Source organism: Melanostigma gelatinosum (genome assembly GCF_949748355.1).
Source record: "Melanostigma gelatinosum genome assembly, chromosome: 22".
In the NCBI taxonomy this organism is placed as follows: Eukaryota; Metazoa; Chordata; class Actinopteri; order Perciformes; family Zoarcidae; genus Melanostigma; species Melanostigma gelatinosum.
In genome coordinates this window covers 4,121,320-4,131,592 of record NC_136655.1, presented here as the reverse complement: position 1 = coordinate 4,131,592, position 10,273 = coordinate 4,121,320, and the positions used below count along the sequence as shown (strand labels likewise).

Here is a 10,273-nt window from a genome sequence, read left to right as displayed (position 1 = left end):
GGTGAGGGGCAGCGTCGACACGCCATCTTTAAAACATTTACTCCCCCTGATTATGCTGCCACCTCGTAGTTTAATCTGCCACTGATGTACTACGATGATTCTCTGAAGCATTTCGGTGGCCAAAGAGAGATAATCCTTTTAGTCAGAAATTAACTTCATGCTGATGCTTGTTTCTTTCATATTCACCCACTTGAATTTGCAAGTTTCTCAAACTTTTCCCCCGAATTTGACCGTGAGCTTGGAGAAAGCCTGCTGCGCACTGCGATGGACGGCGTCCTGAGAAGGCCGAAGCTATCTGGTGTGTGCGGTTTCACGGCTGCAGAAGCACTGAAGCAACCATGCGAGCTGCCTTGTTTCCAATGCCCAGACATGGCTGCTCAACAGTAAAGGTCCAAATGGCACCCAGTGCCCTGCAGTGTCCGGGTCAAAGTGTGTTGTGGGGGGGGGGGGGGGGGGGACAACTAATGGCATTATGGAGCTGAAGGCCTGTATCTTCAATAAAAAAAAAGCATTTTCTTTTTAAAGCAGTGAGCACACTCTGCTGTTGGCAGATAAGACTCTGTTTTCCATCCCCGCTGCTGATTAAGTGTGGGTTTTTCAGTCGTGCACTATCTGTCTCTGGGCGGAGGCAGAAGATTTTAGCACAACAAGCAGCTGAGACAAACAGAAAGGGGGGGGAGGTGAGGCGCAGGAGACACGGAGACTGACAAAAGTTTATTTTCTCCCTCTCTCACTTCATTATCACCTCCAATCTTCCCAAAGGCAATTGCCAAGCATTGTTAATCAAGCTCGGTTCAGTCGCTGGCAGGGTTTGGCAGTTCATCATCACAGCTTTCGAAGGCATGTGCAGGCAGTGAGTGGACCGAGGGGCTGGCGAGCATTGCGATGGCAGCGGAGAGACATGTTGGTTGTTTCAGATGACGTGCGTGTGAATTCACAGACTGGAGTCTCACGCACAGACCAGATGAACAGACAGACAGACAGCAGGACGCTGTGGCTCCACCTCAGCAGGAACTCCATTCACTCCCTGATTGATTCAACGGTGGGCCTTTTGTTGAGTGTGCAGGAGTACGTACGTCGACACGATGGCTGCTGATGAGACGAGACGGACAAGAGATGAGACGGACTGTGTCTCCTACAGCACCACCCGCTCCTGCACAGATTCTCACCACTCCCGCCTGCTAAAATGTGTTTCGTTGAACATTTGTCTGCCAAACATAAGACACATTCTGGGTTTCTTTTGAGGCAGTGGGAACAAAGAGGAGACAGAATATCTTCATCCCTGTACACTGCATGTGCCATTTTCTTAAATTCAATTGTTCCCAGTTCTCTTGAATAATTTGATCATAATCCTGCTCGCTGTGTAATGCCAGTGAGGAAGACAATGCAGGCTCTACCAAGTGGTTGACCACATGGTACATTTAATCCAGCTGCACCGTGTTGGGCGGCCCTCAATCACAGATGTTTAGACGGTGAGTTTCTCTCCAGGGCAGGACAGCGAGGTCATCGATCCTCGTCTTGGATGTCATATTATGTCCTTGGACAATTTCCGAGAGGCAATGAAGTGTTGAGATCTGCGTCAACACCGAAACTGCTCCGGTGTTTCCGTGATCTGGCACCAGTGATTCACAAGGGGAAATGAAAGAAGAGGATCCCGTACGCTGATCTCAAACAGGAATGAGTAATGTTTTATCTCTGCAGCCGAGCTGGTGTTCTCTCTCCCGGTTCACATCCTGGTTGTTTACTCCTAGTTGTTGTTGTTGTTGTGGTGTAGTTTTCCCAATTCCCAATTTCCCAATAATAATAACGATGATGATGATGGTTTCTCCCGTGTGTCTCTCCAGCTGCTGCTGGAGCATCTGGAGTGCCTGGTGTCCAGACACGAGCGGTCACTTCGCATGACGGTGGTGAAGCGGCAGGCTCAGTCTCCTTCGGGGGTCTCCAGTGAAGTCGAGGTCCTCAAAGCGCTCAAGTCCTTGTTCGAACACCATAAAGCTCTAGATGAGAAGGTCAGTCTCCATTAGAGCCATAAGCAGCACACAGTAGTATCAGCGATCAGTGTGTCTGCTGTGTCGTGGTCCTTCATGTTTGCAATAAAAAATATAATGAAGTATCGAGTACACACATTGAGGGAGTGCAACAACCTTTCAGACCTTTTGCTCTTGAGTCCAGCTCAGTGCGAGTTAATAAGAGAGGAGATCTACAGATTCATGACTTTTATTTCTTTCTTTTCTTTCAGGTAAGAGAGAGACTACGGGTGTCACTAGAGAGGGTGTCCGTCTTGGAGGAGGAGCTCACAGCAGCCAATCAGGAGGTAAGAGCTGCCACAGCTATTATGTCTAAGATAATGAAACACAAAATGAAAGAATGTAGCACATTGTACGTATAAACATGAGTCCACATCCCCACTCACAGAACACATGTGCAGAATGATGTGCTACTTGTTTATGTGGATGTAAATCTGATACATACTGTGATGTATCGGCTCATAAAACAACCACCTCTGCCGGGGTACGGGGGAATAACTCAAAATGTCACGGTGCACAACGCTGAGAGAAGAGTGGTCACTTCTGCAACGGTGGCCCGACTCCTTCTCAACCTCCCGGGCTCAGGCCGGCTGAAGTGCCAGAGCAGCTCTTGCATTGCTGATGGTTGTGTTGCAGCTGAGTAAAACCCTCAGGCTGGCACTTCACAGCCTGTCAGGCATGCCAGTCTGACACCCAGGCCTAGAATAAAAATCAGAGGGAGGAGGGGAGAAGATGAAGGGAGAGGGGAGTGAAGAGCAGAAGGGAGGAAGGTTGGGAGGCGTGTGAAGTGGGTGGAAGCCAGGACAGACGGCGAGAGGAGGACGAAGTAGAGACGGCAGGTGGGAAGCAGAGGCAGGTGTGTGTGTGTGTCTGTAATGAGTGTGCAGTTGGTCAGAGCACATCTGACGGGGTGAGGAGACGAGAGGGAAACACAGAGAGGAAGGTTTGATAAACTGTGTGTTTGGATGGAAAGACGGTGGAGCTGCTTGTTGTCGGAATCCAATATTAGATTGCTGCTCGATCAAATGATGTGACAGGCCGCCGGTTCCCAAAGCTGTCGCTCATTGTCCTTTTACAGCTTTGGCATAAAGTCAGCTTTCTTAAACTGTAAAGTCTTTTGTGAGACACTTTGAAGAATTGTTCTCACATCGCACAGCCAAGGTTACAGTCGATCTTTCTTGTAAGCGGTTAACACCACACTTGTCAGCGCGGTGGACAGATGAGTGATTGGACCTTGAGGCGGTGGAAGAGTGCAGTCAGAATAAAAATGTCCACGCTTCAGAGGCTCCAGGGAGGCGGGCGGAGCCGCCAGCCAGCCTGAACCGGTAATTGATTTGGTAAATCAGCGGCTTTTTGACCTCATGCAGTCACAGGTGTTTAAGTGGTCGCACGCTGATTACGGCTGGCGATTGTGATCTGTGATCTGTGTTGGAATCTATCTGAGAATAAATTGTTGTGTTATGTTTATTTATGGCGGATAATGGAGACCAATCAACGCTGCGACACATTTTGAAAACATGTTTAAAAAATGCCCGGGCTAGCTCAACGGCTAAGTTGCACCTATAGTTTCATCTTAATTAGAGAAATAATAATAACATGAAAAACAGCTCATTTCTTTCACACATTTGATAAGAAAACTAAACAAGAATCACCAATAAAATCAACAGTGAACATAGACAGCAAATTCTAAATAATTGGTTGTCTTAATAATATAATAAAACAAAAAGAAATAACATCAGAGAGACAAGGCCCCTTCCTCATGCCTTTACCTTTCTTTAAACACAAACTTCATGTCATCAAGTCATTTTTTGTTATTGTTGAGTTTGATTTCCTATATTAAAAATTACTTTATAACATAAATGTTCATCAGAAAAAGCACTTTAAATGCTCAGCAGCACAGTTTAACTGGCAGTGTCCTGTCACCATGAGCAAACAACCTCTCCAACGGTCATACAGTTTATTCAAACACCGCTACGTCCTGAGAAGTTCGTGACCTCACTGGTTTCCCAGCCACTTCTTCAAACGAGTGAGAAGAGCACAGACAACGCAGCAGAGACAGACGTCTTTCCTGTGAAACAAACAAAACTGTTTTGCTGGAAATGTTGTGTTCATGTGTTCATGTTGTGTCCCTTGAGACAAATCGAATAAATTCTTTCACTTCTTTTTGGAAAACAACGCTTTGGAGACTCAACAATGGAACATAGCTAAATAACATAGAGGAGGTCTGCCTCGGGACCAGTCAAGTGAGATCGAAGACTTTGTCTGTTGAAACTTGTTCTTTTTTAAGTTTTCTCATCCCGCGTGGTAGCTCTCATGTTCTTTGCAAAAACGTCTCACAGGCACATTTAAACTCACAAAATGAAGGCCCTGATATGTATTGCTTTGCTTTCAAGGCTTGTGTGTGTACATCTGTTTGTGACATGCATTTGTGACTGATCGTAATTCAGCATGCATTTGCAGCAGAAGCTTTTACGCTTTAAGAACCCCCCCCCCCCTCTCCACAAACCCTCTCTTCACTCCTTCTCACATTTGATCCGATCTGTCCCTCACCACATCACCTCAGACGGTCCTCTCCACCCAACACTCAAGTGCTAAAGAGAGATAAGGAAATCACGACGCACTCCTTGCCCCTCTTCTCTCCCTCCGTCAGATGTCTTGCCTTTGACGCGAGGTAGATCAACATCAAAAAGAAAAATAATAAGCGCCATGTTCATTTTACATCTTTCAAACTTCTTCTTCTTTTTTTTTTTTGTTGTAATTTCAGAGCTGGAGATGCATCTGCAGCACTTGTTGCGTCTTTCTGTCCGGGGTGGTGTTTGTGTTTTGATCTCTGGACCGGTTAAATTACAGGCAATCTCAGAATAATGGTACGGAAACATACGGAGGCATAATTATGCCCTCGTTAAAAATAATGAACAGAAACGTTGTGCGGTTGGTGTGCAACAGCGAAGAAGAAGCCGAGCTGTTGCCAGTGAAGTCTGAGGCGGGGAATCATCTTTCACTGCCCTCTGTCCTCACTTTCACCAGATCCTGACATCAACTGACTCTCACTTTGATGTTTTGAGTTCAAACCATGTCAAAGTTCCTCGAGAGCATTGCTTGTTTTATCGACACTCTTCTCATTGATTCTCCCCGAACGCGTCCTTGGCTGTTTTTAATTCGCAGCGAATATCTGTTGCTGTGAAAAATGCAATTTTCTCTCACTTCCCACATCCTGATTTATTTGTCCTGAACAAAGATGACCTTCCTGCAACTGTATCGTCAACTCGTTCCGATGCAAACATGCACACTATAGATTATATTGTGATGCATCGAATAACAAACACTCACGCCAGACTGCTGGGAAATCACCAACACACAAAAAAGAACAAAAAATGATGAACATGCAGAATTCAGAGGGTATTGAGAGATTTCAGCATTTCCAAAGCTGGTGAATAGTCATGGAGTCGAACCAGCGTGATGCGTCTTTAATCACGTGGCGCTAACAGCTGTGGTTGTTTCATGGCTGGTGCAGAGAACACGAGTGGAATAAGTGTCCTGGCAGGCTTCACTGGACTACTTTCTGTTGACTGTGTCTTTATGTACGGTGAAATTGTGATTCTACAGTTAAACTTGGGTCATAAACGTAGTTTTGGCCATAGAAATACAAAATAATCGTAATACAATTGCACTCGCAAAGCTGTGGGATTTATTGCTGTCTGTTTAAAACATCCATCACATTTATACACTCGCTCCACGTTTTACGTCCAAATAAATGGCTGAACTGTTGGCTTGTCAACTGACCACTCTGACGTTTTGTGACTTTGACTTTGTTCGTAGTGATGTCATGAGTTCTCAAATCTCAGCAATTACTCTACAATCGCATCATCGTGCTTGGTTTCTGCTCTGATTGTGTTTTCATACTTAAATATTAATCATTTACTAACACTTTATAAATTATCTTTTTAATCATCTACAACTCCTTAATAATTGGTTTGTAAAATATATAATACTTCATTTACAAATGTGGAATCCATCATTTATAAAGTATGAAAACACAATGATGAAGCACATAATAGACGGGCTTATTAATCAAGAATAAAACATTTATAACTGTTGTTATGAACTGCATACTAATGAATTGTTAATGTAGGAACAATGCTTTATAATTGATGAATTAAGTGTTGACTCATACTTAACTAATGCTTCATAGTGTGTAGTTATTATAAAGTGCTACCCAACTGCAGTGTTTTTACAAGCTGCACTGAAGTAAGAGGAAGAAGCTTTTGGTATCGGTCACGTTTGATGGTTTGCCTGCTTCAAAGTTCGACATGTATCTTACTAACTCAAGTTTCAGGTTCTGGATGAACAAGAGGCAGCAGCACGAAGTCTCAGGAGCTTCAAGTTGTTTGTGAGAGACGGTCTCGCTTTCTCTTCCCCATCGCGAGCAGAGCGATAATCACATGGTGTCTGTGGAGGAAGAACCTAATTATTGTGGTTGTCGTCCTGTCACCCCTCTGACAGGATTATGACTTTGGGACAGTTGCTTAAGGTGGTGAAGCGAGGCACGCGGTCCACAGAACACGATGATTACAGTGATTCTATCAGCGCATCGTGTGCTTCCTGCTTTATGTCATGCTCCATGAATTCCTACGGAGAGGGACATACTGTAATTTACTCGTGTTGCATCAGAGGGAAATGTCTTGATGCTGATTGGCTGATTTCACGTTCACACATTGAGGTTTTCAACATGTTCTTCTTGTGTGCAAAGCCACATTGAAGGAAATGCAATATTACATATTAAAACCGTCTGATCTTGTTTCTCAGCTTAACCTCCAAAATCAACTGTTTGTATATGCAGGTATTCCGACATCACCGGCTCTAATCTGTGCGCTTGTTGCCGTCCTGCAGATCGTGGCCTTAAGGGAACAAAATGCTCACATTCAGAGAAAAGTGGCTTCCGGGGACGGAGGGGAGGACATCCTGGACGGCAGTGAAGCTCAACAGAAGCTCCATGGCAAGGTGAACATCGATGGACACACAGGCTTTCTGTTTTAACCTTCTCCTGGCTACAATAGTGGACACTGTCATCTTCACCGAACGGGCATGTAGCATCTCAACATGAAGGAGATGGTCAAACGATTGGGCTGATATCAGAAAAACCCTGTGAGCCGTTCCTGAAGAGAGGGCTCAGCTGGGTTCCTTAAGATTCAGAATCTGTCCTAAAAAGCTCACCACGATCTCGGTTTCCTCAATTGTCGCAATGGACCTGGACGCAGCTAAGTTTTATATGTTAAACATGCAGGTATTATTTATCTTTTAAGCCTAGATCTGGGCTGCCATGTATCATCTTCAAATGCCATCAGTGTCGACATCACAGTGCGGTGCTATTGCAGAAATAGTTCCTGCACGGCGAGTTCCTGCTGCCGTTGTCATGTACAACGTTATTAAAGACGTCTTTAAGCTCTCGCACACTTCGATCTGCTGGTGTTCTGGAGGTGAGCCTCAGCCTCTCCTATTATGCAGCAGCACTCGTGGACCTGCATAGCTGAATACAAATCTCCCTCTGATTATTAATTTCATAAAGACAAAGAGGTGTAGCTGCTTCCACATTCACAAAACACACCAGAGCCCAAAACCACCGACTCCAAATCCCAAAGCAGACTTTCCAAAATCCTTTGAGCATGCAGACGGCGGCATCTGCATCTTACAGGATACCTGGGCAGATCAATGGAGACGCTGGTACTCGACCGGTGTGCTGGAGGAAGGGGAGTTGGGGAGCAAAAAGACGAAGGGGAGTGAGAAAGGAGGGAAGGCGGCGCAGTGCTTGAAGTGCATATTGACCCATCGAGCTCTCAAACCTGTCGCGTCGACCTGGAGCTGCCTGATAACCAGCTAATGCGGTCTGACAGGTGAGGCCTCCTGCTTCACCGTTTTACATTCTTCATTCCAGCACTGGGCCGGTTCTGGTGTAGTTTCATTGCCCATCGACCCCAGAGAGCAGATTTACTGATGTTCTCTACCTTTTCCTGAACCTTTTACCTTTTACTTTCGTAAAACAAGAAATGAGTCTTTGTAGAGATGGAAAGATGGATAAATAAAACTCATTTGAGAACAGGAAAAAAGCGCATATATAGCGAGTGTATATAGTGTAAATGATATGGCGTGAACAAGGCATCACATACAATTCTATGTAAATGATGGTAAACAAAATCAAAGAAAGAAAAAGGGAGTAGCGATATCTTTTATGTGGAATAAAAAACACGTCACTATAAAACCAGTAAATAAAGCAGTAAAATAAATCCCGCTGAAAGATAATAGAAGTATGAGGTATAGCATAAAATGGTAGTACTCAAATGAAGTATTGGTACCTCAAAATTGCACTTAAGAACTGTAATTCATTTAATTATAATTTTTTCGTCCAAGTTTTGAGAAATCCATCTCTGAGACAATGTGTTTTGTAATTTGGGTGAACTAACATTTAAAATGTAGCTGCTCATGTGGACGCACAACTTTGTCTGAACTCCAATAAAAAAGGAGAGAACATGTGAACTCTCTCAGTCTCATGAAACGGGTGTCTGAGCACACTAAAGGGAGCCACGGCTGCATAATGTATCATCTGCGGGACTGACATTTTGCAATAAAGTCGAGCAAAATCCTTAAAGTTGGTCCTTTTTATGAGAGCGGCCCAGTGCGGGAGCGCCGGTATGAAATCAGTGGTGTGATTTAGTGGCTCTTGTTCGCTGCTCGGGTGAATCATTGATCACAGGCAGCAGGCGGAGAGGCCCGATTAGGTTTGTCCTCTCAGATGGATGGCCGAGGACGGGCAGCTGAGAGAGAGAGAGATGGAGAATATAAAGAGATCACTTTTCCTCAATCCTCACTTCCACCTGATTTACAATAATTACATTTGAATAAAGAGAGCGCTGTGTTGTGTAAAAGCTGCATTCAGAGACGCGTTATTTAGCGGCGATAATAAAGTTGTTTTCTGATGCGTTATCGTTTGGCTCCAAAGCTTCAGTTAGACCTCTCTGGCATCCCCCTCATTAATCTACCTCACGCAGAGACCCGCAGAGTGACAACTCAGCGAAATCGAATCATCTTACTGATGCAAGTGTCAAAGCAATTTTATTTTCCCCAGCGGAGTCTGGAGTGATTCTCAGTCGTTCTCTGTCGCCATCCGAAATCAAAGCAGGGGACGAGCCGAAAGCCTTGAGCTCCTGAACTTGAATTTATTCGAGTGCTAATGTGTGGAACTCTCCAAAGAAGAAATGCGACCTGAAGTGGCAGCGACACTGATTTCTCGAGACCGACTTCAATACACCCCAGGAAGCTGGGGCGAATCACAAATGTGTTTTGCCACCTGTTGCATTTTCAATGCTGTTTCTATTTTCCTGCATTCTGAAGTCAAATTTCAGTTTTTAGCATTTGATGTTTGCAATTACATGTTTTCTCACTCCCCGTGTGGTTAAAACACATTTTCTAAAAGCGGAATCGGTACAATAATGTGTGTTTAAAGCGGCTAGATTGTTGATTTGATTTATTCATGCGCTGTATGTGTCCTAAACCAAACACTCAACAACAAAGAGGATAGCGTAGCCAAGATGTACACATTATGAAAGACCAAACAATCCAGGACCGTATTTGTTCAAATCCAGATCCCCGAGTAAACTCCATGACTCCATGAGGGACAATGGAATCATTTTCCCGTTTTTTCACCCCCCCCCCCCCCCTCAGCGTCTGTCCAACGGCTCTCTGGAGTCGGCCCATGACGCGAGCCAGGTGGTGGAGCTGCAGGACCTGCTGGAGAAGCAGAACTACGAGCTGGCCCAGATGAAGGAGCGCATGTCCTCCCTCTCCTCCCGGGTCTCCGAGGTTGAGCAGGAGCTGGAGACGGCCCGGAAGGACCTCATCAAGTCAGAGGAGATGAACATCAAGTACCAGAGGGACATCAAAGAGGTTACAGCACGCACACACAAAGGGAATAACAGTTACATGAGAGACAACAAAGAGAGCCAGCAGTGGTTTAAAAAAAGCTTCTATTTGCATGAACTCTCACACGCCCTCTTTATGACTCTGTATTTCTCACACAAACACATGCAAGCACAGTTAAAGGCACACTGCTTCTTTAAAGCACACATTTTTGGTAGCACTGTCTATTACGTCCATGTCTATAATACATTCTAAACATACTTATATAAGTTTCAAACACTCATGAATATTAATAATGCTTTATGATAATAATCAAAACACAGTATAAAGCATTT

General features: G+C 44.7%; 1 protein-coding gene across 1 annotated transcript in view; it reads left to right on the top strand.

The window, feature by feature from the left end:
• The window catches only part of ppfia2 (PTPRF interacting protein alpha 2), a gene marked incomplete at its 5' end in the record, with an annotated part of 98,792 nt that overhangs the window by 66,415 nt on the left and 22,104 nt on the right, over positions 1-10,273 (top strand). The window contains 5 exons of the mRNA XM_079294113.1: position 1; positions 1,845-2,009; positions 2,240-2,314; positions 6,918-7,028; positions 9,744-9,965. The exon at position 1 is cut by the window's left edge and continues 101 nt beyond it. Coding sequence (XP_079150239.1) covers position 1; positions 1,845-2,009; positions 2,240-2,314; positions 6,918-7,028; positions 9,744-9,965 — 574 coding nt within the window. The remainder of the gene's footprint in view (positions 2-1,844; positions 2,010-2,239; positions 2,315-6,917; positions 7,029-9,743; positions 9,966-10,273) is intronic.